Source organism: Hypanus sabinus, chromosome 30 (assembly GCF_030144855.1).
Source record: "Hypanus sabinus isolate sHypSab1 chromosome 30, sHypSab1.hap1, whole genome shotgun sequence".
In the NCBI taxonomy this organism is placed as follows: domain Eukaryota; kingdom Metazoa; phylum Chordata; class Chondrichthyes; order Myliobatiformes; family Dasyatidae; genus Hypanus; species Hypanus sabinus.
In genome coordinates this window covers 23,560,931-23,581,891 of record NC_082735.1, presented here as the reverse complement: position 1 = coordinate 23,581,891, position 20,961 = coordinate 23,560,931, and the positions used below count along the sequence as shown (strand labels likewise).

At 37.6% G+C, this 20,961-nt stretch overlaps 1 protein-coding gene across 2 annotated transcripts in view; it reads left to right on the top strand.

The window, feature by feature from the left end:
- The window catches only part of LOC132383447 (uncharacterized), a 78,663-nt gene that overhangs the window by 41,665 nt on the left and 16,037 nt on the right, over positions 1 to 20,961 (top strand). The window contains exons 2-6 of one of the 2 annotated variants that reach the window (XM_059954417.1): positions 2,606 to 2,688; positions 6,235 to 6,291; positions 9,295 to 9,356; positions 10,943 to 11,035; positions 18,844 to 19,012. In XM_059954417.1, the coding sequence (XP_059810400.1) occupies positions 2,652 to 2,688; positions 6,235 to 6,291; positions 9,295 to 9,356; positions 10,943 to 11,035; positions 18,844 to 19,012 (418 nt within the window). In that variant the 5' untranslated portion in view covers positions 2,606 to 2,651. Of the gene's footprint in view, positions 1 to 2,590; positions 2,689 to 6,234; positions 6,292 to 9,294; positions 9,357 to 10,942; positions 11,036 to 18,843; positions 19,013 to 20,961 lie in introns of both variants that reach the window. The other variant, XM_059954418.1, reaches the window with a different exon arrangement.

Below are 20,961 nucleotides of genomic sequence, written 5' to 3'. Positions count from 1 at the left end.
GACTTCTTCATCTTCAAATGTGATATTACATTTGTAGGGGGTGCGAACATTGATCAATCATTTCCTAGGGGTGTGGGGCATAGAAAAGGTTGGGAACCACTGATCTGGAATGACCATATTGGCCATGTCAGAGTTTTCCTTTGGTTTGCCTTCAAAGGTGATGCCAGGTAGAGGTTAGCACCACGCTTCGCAGAACCAGTAACCTGTGTTCAATTCCTGTCACTGTCTGTAAAGAGATTATACATCCTTCCTGTGACTACATCCTCTGGGTGTCCTGGATTCCTCTCACAGTGCAAAAACCTACCGGTTGGTAGGTTAGTTGGTCATTGTAAATTGCCCCGTGATTAGGTTAGCATTAAATTGGGGGATTGCTGAGCAGAAGGGCCTACTCTGTGCTTTATCTCGGTAAATAAAGAAGATTGTGTGAAATCCTTTATTCAATTTAAGCCCTCAGTGTTATTGTGTGATCAGTAGAAGCAAGAATAAGTTTCTTCCCCTATTAACTGGTTCCCTAGGATGATGAGATGGATTCCTGATCGTTACGATGTTTACCGGCACTGCACTTTCACTGTAGCCGTGTAATGAATTGATCTGTATGAACAGCATGCAAGATAAGCTCTTCACTGCACCTTGATATGCACTCTGCGGCACTTTATTAGGTAACGAATGAAGTGGACACTTAAGTGTTTGGGCTTCTGCCGCTGTAGCCCAACCACTTCAACGTTCGATGTGTTGTGTATTCAGCGATGCTCTTCTGCACACCACTGTTCTAATGACTGGTTGTTTAAATTACTGTCACCTTTCTGTCAACTTGAACCAGTCTGCCCATTCTCTGACCCCTCTCATCAACAAGGCGTTTTTGTACATAGAACTGCCACTCAATGGGTATTTATTTTTGTTCTTGCACCATTCTCTATAAACTGTTGTGAGTGAAAATCACAGCAATTTCTGAGATACTCAAACCACCCCATCTGGCACCAGCAATCATTCCGCAGTCAGAGTCACATTTCTTCCCCATTCTGATGTTTGGTCTGAACAACCACTGAACCTCTTGACCATTTGTGCATGCTTTTATGCGTTGAGTTACTGTCATATGATTGGCTGATTAGATATTTGCATTAATGAGCAGGGGTATCAAATAAGGTGGCCAATGAGCATATGTCACAGAGTCATAGAAAACTACAGCATAGAAACAAGCTCTTCAGCCCATCTAGTCCATGTTTTCCTATTATTCTGCCATCAACCTGCACCTGGACCATAGCCCATCCATATACTCCTCCAGATTTTCCTTATAAGTTGAAATCAAACCAATACTCACCACTTCTGTGAATTTCTATAACAATATTAATAAACCAAACCAAACCAAAGAGTCTGATCTGGTCCTAATTCCATTCTCAAATGCTGTCTTATTTTGAATAATCCCGGGCCAGAATCAGCAGAGTTACTGCATTTTTCCTCAAGGGGGCTTTGAGCATATGTGGAGTCATAGAGCAGTACAGCATAAGTATAGGACCTTGGCCCAACAAGTCCGTGTTGACTAGAGTGCCAAACCATTTAGTCCCAATTTCCTGTATTTGGCCCATATCCCTCTAGAGACCCAACCCTGAATGTATCAATCCCTTTGCTTCTTAAATGATACTATTGCACCTGCCTCAACCACTTCTTCTTGCAACTCATTCCATATACTCATCACTTCTGTGTAAAAATGTTGACCCTCAGGACAATCTTAAATATTTCCCCTCTCACCCTAAGTCTACACCCCCTAATTTTGGACTCCCCTATCCTGGGGGAGAAAACTGTTACTGTCTGTGCCTCTCATGAATTTCTATAAGGTCACTCCTTCATTCTCCTACATTCCAAGGAATAAAGTCCTAGTCTGGCTCACCTTTCCCGATAACTCAGTCCCTCAAGTTTTGGCAACATCATTATAATCTTCGCAGTACTCTTTCCTATGACAGCTGACCAAAACCGTACACAGTTCTCCAGATATGGCTTCACCAGCAACTTGTGCAACTGCAACATAATGTCCCATATCCTGTACTCTGTGCTTTGACTGATACAGGCCAGTATACTAAATGCTATTTTCACCACCCTGTCTAGCTGTGGCACCACTTTTTAGGAACTATACAATAGTACTCCTAAGTCCCTCTGCTTCACTGCACTCCCTAGTGCCTTACCATTCATTGTATACGTCCTATTCTGGTTTGGCTTTTCTCTTGATTCTTTTTCTTCTGTCCACTGGTAATCTCTTCCTATGGAATTCAGAGTCTGATCTCACTATATAGATAATATGACCTACCCAGTAGATCTGATTGAGCCTAGGTAAGGCATCAGTATGAAGATATTAGCATGGGAGTGAATAATGATACTGGTTCACTTGTCCTTACAGTGAGTTTGAAGTATTTTGTAGAGACACACTGGTGATATCTTCAGTGCCTTGGGGAGTCTTCTGTAGGAAGTCTATGTCCCAAGAGCAGGGATCATTGCTGCTTGGTAGGCCATAAGTTTTACATATGAAATATTACACAATACAGCAGTGCTTGGGAACGTAAAGGTATGTAAGCTTCAATTGACTTACTAATCAGAGCAGTTAATTCTTTTTCAGATTTGTTTGGTGACCTGCCGGTTGGACTTCCCTCAGGGTTTGAAGTATGGTAATCAGAACCAACAAGATCCAACATCTTATAAGTATATATCCTATATTTCTGTATTCTTTGTTGATAAATATTCATTTAAAAGTTTTTCTGATGATGGTCATATGTATTTATGGATTTGTGGGATGCTATAACATTACGACCCTAATTATATTATGGGAAAAGGAATCAGGCTTATTAACACTGAAATTTGTTGTTTTTCAGCAGCAATATATTGCAATACTAGAAATACATATAAAAAATAAGAGTTGCCTAAAGAGAGCAAAAATAATCAGGTAGTGTTCATGGGTTCTTTGTTATAAATTGTTCTTGTTTAAGAATGAAGTTGAAGTGAGGAGCGGACACACACAGGGCTGAAGTAGAAGGAACTTGATTGAAGTGGAGAGGGCCACTTCTTCCAGATTAAGAAATTATCCTTTGTCTCTTTCTTAAATATGTGACCTCTCTTACTCCAGAACTATGCTCTCTTGTTCAAAGTGACCCCACAACGACAGCCTCATACTGTCATATGGCGTTGAATACTTGAGGTTCTAAGATGAACTGGTTAACTACCTTAAGCACAGGACTCACCTGTATTTTATATGAACCAGATGCTATTAAAGTAAATTGAAAGATTTTATTTACATCGAATCTAAATTCAGACAAGGTATTGACTAGCACATGAGCTAATCGGATGGGGCACGTGGGGTGAATGCACATCCTAGATCTCACTCCAGAGTGGGGACAATCCCTCTGAGCAACACTTCTATTACTTGTGCTTGACTCACTAATCCAGAGTAAAAACATAAAAACAACAAGTACTCAGCATGGAAGGCAGCATCTGTGGAGAGAGAAGAGCAAAATTTTACTTTTTGGGTTGGCAGCCTTTCATTGGAACTGCCTTTGCCTTCATCCGTGACCTGAGTTTAACACAACACACAGTACAACAAATATACAATGTAAGAATCAGAATCAGGTGTACTATCAAACACATATGTTGTGAAATTTGTTAACTTTGTGGCAGCAGTACAATGGTGTGTGTGTGTGTGTGTGTGTGTCCATTTGTCAATGTCCATTCAGAAATTGGATGGCACAGGGGAAGAAGCTGTTCCTGAATTTTCGAGCTTCTGTACCTCCTTTCTGATGGCAGCAATAATTAATTTTACAACTCTCCTCATCTTACTTCAATCCCGTGCCGTGGCCATCCCATACCAGACGGTGATGCGCCAGCTAATATTCTCTCCACTGTACATCTGTAGAAATTTGTGAGTGCTTTTGGTCGTATCCCAAATCTCCTCAAACTCCTAATGAAACATAGCCACTGTTTTGCTGTCTTTTTAGCTGCATTGATATATTGGGACTGGCTTACAATCTGTAAGCGCTGATATATATTATTGGAGTAGTGATAAAAGTGACTTGTATAAGGCACGTCCCCACAAGCGGCATTCTAATAAATTATCCAGCCTGTATGTTTTTGACATTGGAGTTGAGGGTTGATTTTAGGATAATGGTCTAAGGTCTCTACCATCACCAAGGTGCCAATTGAAATCTCATTTCAAATTTGAAAGATAATAACTCAGAGAAATTCATCCTTACTGCTTTTGGTTCTACCAATTTCAGTAGAAAAGGGTATAACTGCTGCTATGGTTCCAACACTTAAGCCTACCAATCACTTCAAAGCATAGTACAGCACAGCATAGCACAGGCCCCTTGGCCCACGATATTTTACCAAACTAATTAAACTAGTAATTAAATGCCGAACTTGCATATACAATGTCAATGCCCCTCTATTCTCTGCACACTCATATGCCCATCTAGGAAACACTTCTGCCATATTTGCCTCCACTATCACCCTTGGCAGTGCATCCCAGGAACATGCTATCCACAATGTACAACAAACTGCCCCGCATTATCTCCTTTGATCTTTCCCCCTCTCACCTTAAATACATGCACTCTAGTATTAGATATGGCATATATGGTACTGAAATTGCAAAAGGTGTTATATACATAATGGCCCTTCTTTGTACCTAACACACAGCTTTAACATACATGACAAATTGGGTTTCATTACAGCTTCACCTACCAAGAATAGTGAAGAAATATAGCAATATAAAATATAAATATAAATATAAAATATAGCAATATAATAAGTTAATCATGCCAAGTGGAAATAAGTCCAGGACCAGCCTATTGGCTCAGGGTGTCTGACACTCTGAGGGAGGAGTTGTAAAGTTTGATGGCCACAGGTAGGAATGACTTCCTATGCCACTCAGTGTTACATCTCGGTGGAATGAGTCTCTGGCTGAATGTACTCCTGTGCCTAACCAGTACATTATGGAGTGGATGGGAGTCATTGTCCAAAATGGCATGCAACTTGGACAGCATCCTCTTTTCAGACACCACCGTCAGAGAGTCCAGTTCCACCCCCACAATGTCACTGGCCTTACAAATGAGTCTGTTGATTCTGTTGGTGTCTGCTACCCTCAGCCTGCTGCCCCAGCACACAACAGCAAACATGATAGCACTGGCCACCACAGACTTGTAGAACATCCTCAGCATCATCCGGCAGATGTTTAAGGACCTCAGTCTCCTCAGGAAATAGAGATGGCTCTGCCCCTTCTTATAGACAGCCTCGGTGTTCTTTGACCAGTCCAGTTTCTTGTCAATTAGTATCCCCAGGTATTTGTAATCCTCCACCATGTCCACACTGACCCCTTGGATGGAAACAGGGGTCACTGGTGCCTTAGTTTTCCTCATGTCCACCACCAGCTCCTTAGTCTTTTTCACATTAAGCTGCAAATGATTCTGCTCACACCATGTGACAAAGTTTCCCACCGTAGCCCTGTACTCAGCCTCATCTCCCTTGCTGATGCATCCAACTATGGCAGAGTCCTCAGAAAACTTCTGAAGATGGCAAGACTCTGTGCTGTAGTTGAAGTCCAATAACACTCCATCAATACTCCACTTTTATGACGTTTATTTATTTATATTTTATCATAACTTACAGTAATTTGTTCTGTCAGTACTATACTGCTGCCACAAAACAAGAAGTTTCACAACTTATATCAGACACAATAAACATGATTCTGATTATACTATGATGTATTTTTTATGAGACTTAATTTTTAAAATCTTAACTATTATAACTTAATAAGAACAACCAAAAGTTAACTGAAAATGTGTGCTTTAAATTTACATGACTAAAAGTCTGTTAGAAATATATTTTATATTGTCAACAAAGTACATTGCTGTTAGAACATGCTTTTTATTATACAGATACTTTGCATGGATTTTGTACACCCATTCTTTTGTGATTAGACAATAGAATACAGTACTCAGTTTTGCTTCTCGGTAACTTGGGGAAAATATTTCACAACAGTAAAATGCCTGTGGTAGTTGAAAGTTAATTATGTATAGTAATGATTTACTGTTGCTAATTTAGTTGCAACTTGCTATGGAAACAGTTCAGATGATATTATCAAGATGCTATTAAAATAACCAGCACATGCCCAGCTTTGACAAACAATAATAACTAATAAACACCAGAAATAAAAAAGTGGAAGTGGTCATTGCCTGATGATTTATGCCCTTTCTCCCACAGGCTTCTTCCTGCTTTTTATTGCATTGTACTACAATGTACAACATGCTTCAATTGTAGGTAAGCCAATTAACAGTAAAAGTGTGGCATCTGTAGAGAGAGAAACGTATTTAAGATTTGTGTTTAATGAGCTTTCTTCTGCATTTTTGCATTTTGTTGCCATTCTTATATCAGGCCTTGCAATTGTTTTGGTTGGGTCCTCTCTGGCAAAAGAAATTAGGCGCAGAGCAAAATACTCGAGATGACTTACTTCTTTATTATGTAGGGCGTGAGGTCATAAAATCAAACCTATGTTAGAGCACAGGAGGAGGATGTTAGGCACATTAAGTTGTACAAGAGCTGTTGAGTTTAACCTCACCACCTTCTCCTAGGCCGGTGACTCTGCAGGTCATGTAAACTTTTGAAATGTACTGGTTGATTCAGACCCCTGCCACCTTAGGATAGAAATATCTCATCGCCCCTCTAATCCTACCAATTAATTTAAGTCAAACTTCTTTGGCACTTTACACTGCTATTAGAAATGGATACTCCCTTTTTATTCAGTGCAGGCACGCTATTAAATCCCTTCCCCCAAAAAGAAACCTTGCTTATCTCCTCTTTCCTCCTGGCTCCAATTTTCCAGTCCTGAAATCATCCTTGTAAATCTCCCCTTCAACCTTTCCAGTACAATCATATCTTCCATCATGTGGTGATAAAAACATGTGTAGTGTTCAATCTATGAACGAGTTCAAGCTGAGACCTCCAATTCTTTTATTCCATGCTCCAGGTAATAAAGGAATACATTTCATCTAACGTTATTCAATATACATTTCAAGGTCCTTCTGTTCCTTCACTCCAATCAATACCCGGCCAGTTGCTATATAATCCTTGGCTTTTCCGCATTTCCCAAACACAAAATCTCACCTTTTTTCTTTGAATGAAATTTAATTTTCTTTTTGACTAACTGACTAAACCAGCTACCTCTTTCTGCATTTCAAAGCTTTCTCCCTTATCTACCATCTGACCAAATTTGGATCATTATGCTCCCTTTACTTAATGCTAAGCCATTAATTTATATTACTAAAAACAAGGGATTTGGGACAGCGTTGGACCCAAGTGGTAACGTCCTGCCAGTCATAAGCATACCAGCCAAATATTACCCCTCGCTTTCTGATACTGAGCCTGTTGTGAATTTAATTATTTTCTGTATGTTTAGCTATGCCTAATGTTTACCTCTTCTTTACCTACACTAAACTTTACCTAAACTATACCATATCTGTACTTTCTAGCATGATCTTTTTTCTCAGTCTTCAGTCTTCAATTTTCAGAACCCAATATGCTAAATTCTCTTAAATATTTTAGAATCAGGCAAACAAGTAATTAATATTTTAAACTCCAGATTGGAAATAAAGTTCCCATAAGACTTAGGAGCAGAATTAGGTCATTCACCCATCGAGGCTGCCCTACCATTCCATTATGGCTGATTTATTATCCCTCTCAACCCTATTCTCCTTCCTTCTCTCTGTAACCTTTGACACCCTGACTAATCAAGAAACTATTAACTTCCAATTTAAATAACCCAACAACTTGGCCTCCGCAGCAGTCTGTGGCAATGAATTCCACAGATTCAACATCTTCTAGCTAAAGAAATTCCTCCTCATCTCTGTCCTAAAGGGACAACCTTGTACTCCGAGGCTGTGACCTCTGACTGTAGACTCCCTCACCACTGGTAACATCCCCTCCATGTCCACTGTATCTAGGCCTTTCAGCATTCAATAGGTTTTGGATGAAATCTGGAGTGGAAAATGCTATTTTAAAAAGGGAATATGATTAAACCCTTATATGGGTTCATTACACAAGTATCAAAGAATCTGAATACTAACATCTAGACAATCATCTCACTCGCGAGAGGCAGGTTGTCTACCTACATATTCTAATGAAGCCGTCCAGGTAGAACCCACACAATTGGGTATCAGACCAAGCACACCTGCCACTAACCACTTTTTCTCAGGATGGGCAGAGATCCCTCCACAGATCTGGATTTCTACATGAGCCCCGTCCTTCTTTCCTGCCTGTGAGCAACAGCTTCTATCTGAAAGACACAGTTTGGATAAAGATGGCACAGCATCCAGTGAACCCCAGTCAGACCAAAGTTTTTCTAGCCCCACCCGCAGATCTCTCTACAGTTAATCACAGAACAAAATATCCTTTCTACAATGTGATGCCCAAAATTGCACATGATTTCTGATCATCATCTCATAAACATTGTTCCTAATCCCTTTGCTCTTGTACTCCTGAACTATTAATGAAAACTCTGTCACCCATTCTATTGTGTTTTTATATTCCTTTCAATGAATTACATATTTATAACCAATTCCCTAAACCTCCAAACTCCACCATACTCTTCAATCTGTGTTTACATCCAATGAGTTTAAACAGATAAATCATTCACTAAATACAGTCATAGCCTACTCTAGGCCATGACCGAGACTAGTCATTCTGATCCCAGCCAGATGGACTTGATCATCCATCAGTAAATGCTGGCAATTTTGACTTGGCCTGATGGAGGGAATGATGGTGTATCAGCATCTCGATTGGCACCTCTATTCTATATCCATTTGAGGTCATAAAAATACTAATCAGCTGTACAAATCCATAAATGAACATCTAACTCAGTGAGTCGTCGTAGTAATTCTCTTGGCGCAAGGAAGGGAACCAGTCAGCACAATTTCCACTTGATACATTTGGGTGCATCATTTTGGAACATCGAGACTACTAAAGGGGAAGACTGAAGTAGAAAGTACATCACTAATCATGGTCAAATAGTGCATTTGTAAATTTTAAAAAACTTTGAAGTGGTAATTTCTATAACACATTTTCCAAAGGAAGCATGATATTTGAAAATACGTAACATGTTTATTAACAAACAAGAGAAAATCTGAAGATGCTGGAAATCCAAGTCACAGACACAAAATGCTAGAGGAACTCTGCAGGTCAGGCAGCATCTATGAAACAGAGTACAGTCACAGTTAAGGGTCGAGACCCTACAGCAGGACTATATATGTTAACTTTATTTTACTGCAGCCTCTGCAATGACCAACATGACTGATTCAAATATGACAAATGGAATGGAAATGCCAGAAAATGTAAGTTATCTTCTTTTTAATTCTTGCAAAAAAATTTGCTGAATGTGTACCTGGGAAGAAAGCAAAGTACGAAAAGAAGAGAGATCTCATCTTCAGTTCTTTTCCAGTAATTCCTCCTGTCCAATGGATGAGCAAGTGGTGGGGCTTGTTGGGTAGGGGCAATCATGGGTTGGGTTGGCATTGGGAAAGGAGCAATGGTAAAGGGGCGGTTCACGTTAATGAACCTTCTTCACCACCAACTGACTAGCAAATGCATAGCTTCAGGACTCTCCCTCATCAATGCTCATTACTGCTGGAATCTTCACTCCCTCTGATGAGGAAATGATCACTGTTGGATTCTGGAAAGAGTGTGGGCTGAATGTAGAATCGAGACCAAGAACCTAAAATCTCTCTGAACTTTGTTTTGTATGTGATGTTCTCCAAGGACTTCCTTTCCCTCACTTCAAGCCTGGTTGTCATGAATAGCATGAATGATTGGCAAACTGAAAACATGGAAACTTAATATTGTGATAAGTTTATTGGATACATTGAGAACAGTGGGTCTGGGTGACGTGGTAGAGGATTAATGTAGGGCATGTCCTAAGCCCCATATTTCTCCTCATGTTTGTTGCACTATCTGCTTTTTTATACCTTGTCTGTCACATCTGTAGCCTAAATACATTCAGGGTTCCTGCTTCCCAGCGACCAGGAATGAATGACTTATGATGTCATTTGCAGAGGAAGTAATTTCTTTCTCAGCTGATACTGTACTGGCCAAGGAAGGAACCTTGCAAGGAGAGCTGAAAGGTTTAGCTAACTATTGTAACATGGGAGAATTTTCTACATTTATTTTCCAGAAAAGGTTTTGAATAATGTCCATGCAGATCCCAGAAAGACTGCATCTTGGTTATTGTCCTGCCACTGTCTGTAAGGAGTTTGTGTTTTCTCCCCATGACAACGTGGGTTTCCACCGGTGGTCCAAACATGAACCGGTTGATAGATCGATCAATTAGTCATTGTAAATTGTTCTGTGATTAGACTAGGGTTAAATTGGGGAATGCTGGGCATCGTGACTCAAAGGGCTAGATGTCTTTAAAAACAAATAAATTGTTGATATATATGATCATCCAGAAGCATCACACTGAAGTATTAAATATTTGAAAGGCCTAGATAGCATGGACATGAAGAAGATGTTTCCTATAGTGTGGAGTCTAGGGCCACAGGGCACAGCCCCAGACTACAGTGATGTCCCTTTAGAACAGAGATGAGGAGGAATTTATAGTGTGATAAATCTGTGGAATTCATTGCCACAGGTGGCTGTGCAGGCCAAGTCATTGGGTACATTTAAAGCGGAGGTTGATAGGTTCTTGATTAGTATGGGCATTAAAGGATATGAGGGGAAGCCAGGAGAATGAAGTTGAGAGGAGCAATAATTCAGCCATGATGGAATGGAGGAAAAGTTGGGATAAATGGCCTAATTCTGCTCCTGTGTCTTATGGTCTTATCCAGCAATAACCCCTTCTCTCAGCAGTGGTGAACAGTATCTGTGTAACAAATAGTATAGACACTAATGAAAGAGGATAATAAATATTTGTAATTCTTTACAGTTCTCCTGCCAGACATTCAACTGCTCAGGCTATGAGTGCTACGAGAACCAAAACGCCTGGGAGGAATGTCCCTCAAGTCAAATGTTCTGTGAGGTAGGTTTGCATGATTTAGTTCAATAATATGGAGAAAATGCTAAGCCAAATTTCTTAAAGAACGGTTACTACCCATATATCTTTACTGCAGTACCAAGCTACTGCAAATAGGCTGTTGCCAGCATTGTTTCCTTACCTGTGCTCAATGTACTGATCTCATCTGCAATTGTCATTTTTTTTTGTCTAAAAAAGACACCCGGACCAAAGTCCAGCCAAACCTCCTGCTCTTTATAGGCCTACAGTAGTTTCTGGCAGAGAATATACGGCACGTTAGCATAGTGGTTAGCACAAAGCTTTACAGTGCCAGCAACGCAGGTTCAATTCCCGTTGGTGTCTGTAAAGGGTTTATACCTTCTCCCGATGACCACATGGATTTCCTCCAGGTGCTCTGGTTTCCTCCCACAGTCCAGCTGATAGGTTAATCGTCATTGTAAATTGATCCATGATTAGGCTCAGATTCAATTGGGGGGGGGGACGTAGGGTCGAGACGTTGGAAATCCAGCTCCCTTGTAATGAAATAGGGTTTAAATGAAGAAGAGTTAACAAATATCTACTAGAAACTATTTATAAATAACTCAGGATTATCTTTTGATATGGCTCCTAAACCGAAACAGAAGAAAGCTACTACTTCGAAGACTGCGCAAATCGGCGGGGAGAAAGGCCTAGCCGTCTTGGCGAAGCCTCGGACTCAAGTTGGATCTCCTCCCGGCGAAGTGCATGGCACTTGTGATGATGCGGGACAGGAAGTTGCAGCAATGTTGGCGGTCTCTAAGAAGAAACGGCAAGAACAACGCATGCGCGAAAGTATGCAGGAACAGATATTAACAAAACTACAAATCCCAGCTACGGCTGGAAGTGGAACCGGAAGTGAATCGGAAGTGGAATCAGACTGTTTGGGAAATTCAGAGGAAGAAGAAGAGGAAAAGAAGGAAGAGATTAAAGGAGACACAAAAGATATCCTGATATATATTATGAATGAATTAAAAGCTATAAAAAGGATGCAGAATAAACTCGATAATGTGGTGGAAAAACAAATGAAGATGGATAATAAAGTTAAAGAGATGGAAGTAAAAGTGGAAGAAAACACTGAAAGAATAGATAAGATAGAAGATAATAATCTTGCCTGGACAATAGAAAGAAAACAGATGTTGGAAAAAATAGATGCGCTTGAAAATTCTAGTAGACGAAATAGTTTCAAAATTGTTTGTCTTATGGAAGGTACAGAGGGAGAAAATCCAATAAAATTCTTTCAAGAATGGATTCTGAAGATGTTGGAAATGAAAGAAGGAAGCCAAGTAATTGAAATTGAAAGAGCACACAGAGCTTTAAGACCAAGACCTCAACAAGATCAAAATCCAAGCTCAATTTTGATAAAATGTTTAAGGTACCAAGATAAAGAAATGATCTTGAAAGCAGCTATTCAAAGTGCTAAAAAGAGAAATGGGCCATTGATAATAGGAGGGAAAAGAGTTTTTTTTAAAATCCAGACATAAATTACGATCTTCTGAAGAGGCGGAAGGAATTTAATCCAGTGAAAAAATCTTTATGGGAAAAGGGCTATAAATTTTTATTGAGCTATCCAGCAAAATTGATCATTTGCCTGGATAACGAAGAAAGAAGATTTTTCATTGACTACCAGAAAGCAGAGAAATTTGTACAAGAACTACCTGATGTCCATGAAGAGAAGTAAAGAATTATAGAAATGAAATGGACTAATGATGAAGACTGAAACAAGTTTGGACTTGACGGACATTTATATATAAAAAAATAGTTGAGGTGTATTAATTGGGAGTAGAGACATTAATTATTTTCTTTTTTTCTTCTTCACTAATATATTTTTTTTTGCGGGGGAGCTGAAAGAGCTCCTGATCGATGGCTGCGAGTTTCACGTGTACAATCATGGCAATTGCCATGACCCGTAAAATGGGGGTGGGGGAATGTTGTGTTCTTTTTATTCGCAACATTAGTGGGGGGTACTTTGTTTTTTTCTCTTATATATTAGTTATCTTTCTTTTATTTTTCTTTTTTTTTTGCCTGGATGCTTGGGGACATGGAGAATTTTAAAGAGTTCCCAAGATATTATGAATGATTAATTTACTTAATTTTTAAAGTTTTAATGTTAATGGAATTAATGAACCTGTGAAAAGAAAAAGAGTTTTAATATATATTAAGAAAATAAAAGGAGATATAGCTTTTTTACAAGAAACACATTTAACAGAAATAGAACATAAATTAAAGAGGGATTGAGTTGGAAATGTCATTGCAGCTTCATTTAATTCAAAATCGAGAGGAGTTGCAATTTTGGTTAATAAATCTTTACCAATTAAAATACAAAATGTAATAATTGATTCTGGGGGGAGATATGTGATTATACATTGTCAAATTTTTTCAGAATTATAGACTTCTATGAACATTTATGCACCAAATGAAAATGATGCAAAATTCATACAAGAAGTTTTTTTGAACTTGGCTGAGGCACATGATAAAATATTAATAGGTGGAGACTTCAATTTTTGTCTAGATCCAGTTTTGGATAGGTCAACTAAAATTGCTATAAAATCAAAAGTAATAAAACTAACTTTATCATTAATGAAAGATTTAAACCTGATTGATATTTGGAGGAAAATTAATCCAAGAGAAAGAGATTATTCATTTTATTCAAATAGACATAAAACTTACTCAATGATTGATTTCATTATCAAAAAATATTCAAGATAGAGTGAAAAGTGTGGAATATAAAGCAAGAATACTGTCAGATCATTCCCCCTTGATAATGACAATGATAATGATGGACAAGGAGGAATTGATTTAAAGATGGAGATTTAATTAAATTTTATTAAAACATCAAGATTTTTGTGATTTTATGAAAAAACAGATTCAATTTTTTTGGATACAAATTTACATTCAGTTGAGGATAAAATTTTATTATGGGAAGTGATGAAAGCATATATAAGGGGTCAGATTATAAGTTATTCATCTAAAATTAAGAAGGAATACATGGCAGAAATAGATCAATTGGAAAAAGATATCATAAAGTTAGAAAAAAAATCTCAAAGATATATGACAGAAGAAAAACAAAGACAACTTGTTAATAAAAAACTACAATATAATGCACTCCAGACATATCGTACAGAAAAAGTAATTATGAGAACTAACAGAAATATTACGAATTAGGTGAAAGATCACATAAAATTCTTGCTTGGCAGTTGCAAACCGAACAGGCTTCTAAAACAATAAATGCAATCCGAACAAGTGTAAATGAGGTTACTTATAAACCTTTAGAAATTAATGAAACTTTAAAAAAAATTGATACTGAACTATATCAATCAGAATCACAAAATAAGATAGCTGAGTTAGATAAATTTTTATCACAAATAACCCTTCCAAAATTAAATTTGGAAGAACAGAAAGGATTAGATATGCCCTTTACATTAAAAAAGGTTGAAGAAGCATTAGGATCACTTCAGAGCAATAAATCCTCAGGAGAAGATGGTTTTCCTCCTGAATTTTATAAAAAATTTAAAGATTTATTAATTCCTCCTTTTATGGAATTAATATACCAAGTGGAAAGAATGCATAAACTTCCACAATCTTTTTTTAACAGCGATCATAACTGCATTGCCAAAAAAAGATAGAGATCCTTTAAAACCAACATCATATAGGCCTACTTCTTTGTTGAATACAGATTATAAAATAATAGCAAAAATTTTATCTAATAGAATATCTAAATATTTACCAAAATTAATATATATGGATCAAACAGGTTTTATTAAAAACAGACAATCAATGGATAATATAACCCGGTTACTTAGTATAATTTATTTGGCACAAAAAAGAGAGGAAACGAGCGTGGCAGTTGCTTTGGATGCAGAAAAAGCATTTGATAGATTGGAATGGGATTTTTTATTTAAGGAAGTGGAAAAATATGAGTTAGGAAAATCTTTTTTACAATGGATTAAAACCTTAAATACTAATCCTCAAGCTAAAGTAGTTACAAATGGTCAGATTTCAACACCATTTTGCTTAACAAGGTCAACTAGACAAGGCTGCCCATTATCACCTGCTTTATTTGTATTGGCAATAGAACCATTAGCTGAATTAATTAGAACAGATTCAGACATTGGGGGCTTTAGAGTTAATCAAGAAGAATATAAGATTAATTTATTTGCTGATGATGTTTTGATTTATTTAACAAACCCATTGCAATCTTTGCAATGATTATCCTTTAGATTGGAAGAGTATGGGAAAGTATCAGGGTATAAAGTAAATTGGGATAAAAGTGAAATTTTACCCCTTACTAAAGGAAATTATAATCATTGTCAATTAGTAACTCAATTTCGATGGTCAATAAATGGGATAAAATATTTAGGTATTAGAGTTGATAATGACGTAAAACATTTATATAAACAAAATTATTTGCCATTATTAAAAAAATAAAAGAGGATCTTGATAAATGGATGATGTTACCAATAACATTGATAGGTAGAGTTAATGCTGTAAAAATGAATATATTTCCTAGATTGCAATATTTATTTCAAACTTTACCAATACAATTACCTCACAAGTATTTCAAGAACTGAATAAATATGTAAGGAAATTTCTTTGGAAAGGAAAGATGTCAGCAATATCATTGGAAAAATTGACATGTAAATTTGATTTAGGAGGGTTACAACTTCCAAATTTTAAGAATTATTATAAAGCAAATCAACTTAGATTTATAGCGTCTTTTTTTGATGAAAAACCGGCATGGATTAGAATAGAATTAGATAAGATAGGAGAAAACATACCAGAAGATTTTATATATAAATGGGAATCCAAATGGATAAGGGAAAAAAAAGAATCTCCTATATTAAGGCACTTGATTGATTTATGGAATAAGGTAAATATGGACGATGAGATAAGGAAATCTTTATTAGCAAAAAGTACTTTAATTCAAAATAGGCTTATTCCTTTTACAATGGATAATAAACTTTTACATAATTGGTTCCAAAAGGGGATTAAATATATAGGTGATTGTTTTGAAGGAGGTATATTTGATGTCGTTAGAGCAATTAAAAAATAAATATAAAATATCAAATAACACTCTTTTCTGTTATTTTCAATTAAAGGCTTATTTACGAGAAAAGCTGGATCAAACAATGTTGATGCCAAAATCTAGTGAAATAGAAATATTAATTCAAAAAGGAAAAATTAAAAAATCTATACCTTGTATGTATAATTTGATTCAAAAACAGACAATTAAATCAGGAATTCATAAATCAAGACAAAAATGGGAACCTGATTTGAATGTTAAAATTGATGGAAAAAACTGGTCAAGATTATGTTCTGATAGTATGAGAAATGCAATAAATGTTCAACTTAGATTAATACAATATAATTTTTTACATCAATTATATATAACACCACAGAAAATAAATAGATTAAATTCAAATATGTCTGACCAATGTTTTCAATGTAATCAAGAAATTGGTACTTTTTTACATTCTACTTGGTCTTGTTTTAAAACTCAACCATTTTGGATAAATCTAAGACTTTTAATGGAACAAATTACTGGAGTACATCTCCCATATAGTCCAGTATTTTTTTTATTAAGAGACATTGAAGGGACAATACCGAAACTTAAATTGAATAAGTATCAGAAAAAATTTATAAAAATTGCATTGGCAGTAGCCAAAAATGTTATTGCAGTTACTTGGAAATCTGATTTATATTTAACTATGGATCGTTGGAATAATGAAATACATAGTTGTATTCCACTTGAAAAAATTACATACAATCTAAGAAATGAATATGATATATTTTTGAAAATTTGGCTCCCATACTTACAAAAGATAGGATTAAATACATAGGTCCTTTGAAGATAAAATTATAAAGTAGTTGGGGAAAGTAAAAATAAATATTTAAATTATTTTGAACTCCGTGGAGCATGTGGGGATCCTCCGATATCCAGGCAATCTTTCTCTCTTTTTTTTTCTTTCTTTAGGTAAGGGTTAAGGAGGGGGGAGGGTCAATATTATTTTTCTCGCTTTTTTATCATCACATTTATTCTTTGTAATTTTCTAAAATTTAATAAATAAATATATTTTTTTAAAAAAGATTCAATTGGGGGTTGCTGGGCGACACGGCACAAAGAGCTGGAAGGGCCTATTCCAAATTGTATCTTAATACTGTAAATAGTATACAGACTGAGGTGCATTTGTTTCTTATGTTCAAGCAGCTCCAGTGTTAATCTTGGACAATGCAGATATTTGACTAATTATCTGAAGTAATGGGGCGGGGGTCTGGTACCCATGAAGCCATTTTTAGAAGATGAAGTGAAAGGAGAGAACCTGAGAAAAGAAGTTTCTGTGTAAGGCACTTTCCAAACCAATAACTACTTACACTCATTTATGAAATGCCCAAATGAGAGTGTTTATTTAAAGTTGAAAGTCAATTTTATCAAAGTACATATGTATCACCATATTCAACCATGAGCACTTTGTGCACTTTATGCAGTCCTGGGTAGGTCTGTAGTCTAGTGTAGTTTTTCCTCTGTGTTGTTTTTTGTGTAGTTCAGTCTGGTTTTTGTACTGTGTCATGTAACACCATGGTCCTGAAAAATGTTGTTTCATTTTTACTATGTACTGTACCAGCAGTTATGGTTGGAATGACAATAAAAGTGACTTGACTTGAGATTTTTTTATTGTCATACTCTGCAAATCTTTAGCATAGTAACTGTAACAGGATGAAAGATCAACCAGAGTGCAGAAGACAACAAACTGTGCAAATGCAAATATAAATACAAATAAATAGCAATAAGTAATGACAACATGAGATAGAAGGTCCTTCAAATGAGATCATTAGTTGTGGGAACACGTCAATGATAGGGCAAAAATCCCTTTTTGTTCAAGAGCCCGATAGCTGTGGGGTAATAAATGCTCTTGAATCTGGTGGTAGGAGTCCTGAGGTTCTTTTACCTGATGGCAGCAGTGAGAAGGGAATATAACCTGGGCAATGGAGATTTCTGATTATAGATGCTGTTTTCCTACAATGGTTCGGAGGGACTTTGCCTGTGATGTACTGGACAGAATCGTCTACCTTTTGTTGGATTTTCCATTCAAAGGCATTGGTGGTCACAAACTTGTGTTGTTAAGTCAACTATGCATGATGACAAAACATTGGGACACAAGTGAATTATCAAAAAATCTGTCCAATGTGCTGTATTATCTGAGTTCCTTAGGGAATGTGTCACAACATGCATTAGATTTTCTGCCTTTTACTGAACGTGCATTTCTACTGAGAGCCAGTTTGTTCACGTCTCAGAGGAAATGTTGAGTGGAAGAAAGGTACATCCTTGTAGATCAATAACGAGAGACAAACAACTTCAGCTTTGAAATCCCATAGTGGGTCTAGGTACGGATGTTGTTAATGCAAGCTGTTTTTTTTTTCAGCCTACTGAGGTTGGGTGAAACGATGACCAGAGGTCACAGGTTAAGGATGGAAGGTGAAATGTGAAAGGGAAACTGTAAGAGAACCTCTTCACCTAGAAAGTGGTGCAAGCATGGAGTGAGCTGCCAGTACAGCTCGATTTCAGCATCAAAGAGAAGTTCAGATATGTACATGGATGCACGGGGTATGGAGGGCTACGAGATGAGGCAGCATAACAGTTCAGCATGTACTAGATGAGCTGAAGGGCTAGTCTCTGTGTTGTAACGCTTTAAGCCTTTAGGGCTCTATCTGACCATTTTAAGTCCTTCTAGATCTCAAAGGTTTAATAGCCCTGCATTTTAGTTGTTTTTCAAACTATGAACTTTCATTTTGTTTTATAGTTGTATCGTACCTCCAATGACTCGTACTGGGCAGGCTGCAGTGACAGTTGCGCTGGCACGGACAACATCTGCTGGAATGTCTCACAGACCATGTGTACAATGGAATGCTGCAATGCAACCCTCTGTCTGATGCTGAATGGCACAATCCAAGAACTACCCTGGGATTATGGTAAAGATACTTTCCACGTTCTGTAGACTTTGAAAACGACGGCCAAGTTACTCAATCAATATAATATTTTTGTGCCTATAGTAGGATTTGAATCCCAATTGCCAAATGCATATTCGTTTTGTGTCATCCATTGAGAATGGGGACCTTCTTCATCTTTAGTTAAAGAGAACTCTTTTTCAGTTCTTTGCTAGGGATTCTAAAGTGTCCGTTGTCTTCCAGATCGGTCCTCGTTGAATGGTTACACACATGTCGGCGGCCACTTAATCCCTTTTTACACTTGCTGTCAGTGTCCTTATGGTCCCAGTTTACTGAACACCTGACTGCCAAAACCACAGTCCAGTTCATGCCACATGAATCCCAGCACCCAAGCTTCCCCTTCGTGTTCTCTGTCCACCCAATCACCTGTTGACTAACCCACATGACCTCTAGTCACTGCTGTACCTGACCATGATCCCCAGTCACTGTCCGCATTGAACTCCACATGCCCACTGCACCAAACACTGGGTCAAGCACTGAGCAACCTATTAACACCTTTCTACCTCTGCAGCACACCTACCCCATTTTCCCCCTTCCATCCACTATTTGCCTGTATGACCTATAACCAACCTTTCATCACTGTCCAGCTCACCCCAGTCACTAACCTCCACCCAGGCCAATCCTCTCACTTAGATTGGTCCACTGCCCTGCCATAGACTCACACCCTCCATTTGTAATCTGAAGACTTTAGCCACCAGCTCAACTTGAAGGCAGAAAAGGAATTAAGGACTTTTCTATTGACACCATGTGCTCGGTAAATTCCTTTTCCAGGGCCTTAGACAAAGCTCTTATGATACCATTTTATGAAGCATTTACATGTCTCACTCTTCCTGGTCCCACAGAAAAGCCACAATTCAGATACTAAATCCCTATCACACACCCAGGTGATGACTTTTAGAACTGACGAATCAATTCGTCAGCTAAAGCTCAGTCGGGTCTGGAAATGAATAGTCTACCCTTTGTTTATCAGTGATATTGAGAACGAGTTCTCAGAAAATGACTGAAGCTGATATTGTCCATATGATTAATAATAGGCCCTTTCTCAACTTTTCGGATTTGTGAGATAATTGTTTAAATTCATTCATATGGCCTTGAGCCATCGAAAGAAACCTTTTAACTTCATTTCATAATTCTGTCATTCTTTGAAGTCTGCACCGCATGTGTGCCCGTTGAATAAGGTCAGGTAGAAAACTTGATCCGAGTGTTTTGCTTCAGTGCTGGCAGGTGCAATATGCCTGAGCTTTGTGCGTAAGTCCATCTCATCCCACTCACCGCGTATCAAGGCAAAATACTAACAGTGCCAAGGGACAACAGCCGGTTACAGTCATAGATTTAAAAAAATAAACAGTAAAGTCTTACAAGTACCTGTGGAGAGAGAAACAGAACCAATCGGTTGCTGGAAATCTGAAATAAATGTGAATGCACCCTTGGTAGTGGGGGAGGAAATTGCGGGTACCCTGGTTATAATCTCCAAACATCTGCAGATTCGGGGCTCAAAATAGATGAGCATGTTTGGCTTCACTGGTGGGGAAAGTTACAGAAACTAAAAGCAGAGGTCATTTGGACACATGTGGGTTGCTTAGGGATTTCCAGAACTTAAGGCAGTAACAATTATTAGTGAGATATTTATATTGATTTTATTTAGAACCTTTTATTACCATGTGGAAAATGCAAAGGCCATTTCCTTAAATGGCTTAGAAAGACATTACTCTTTCTGACTCGTGTCACCTTATTCTGTGCTGTGTTTTTGCCTTGAAATCACTGCCAGCACCATTATTGTTTGCCTCTTCTTATGACGAAGGTTTATATGACCATCTAAAGCGATTGACAGTCCTTGACTAAAATATTGTATTCCAGCCCCATGGCCTTTATCTGTCACAACCTAAAGACCTGGCACAGTGCAATAATAGTCA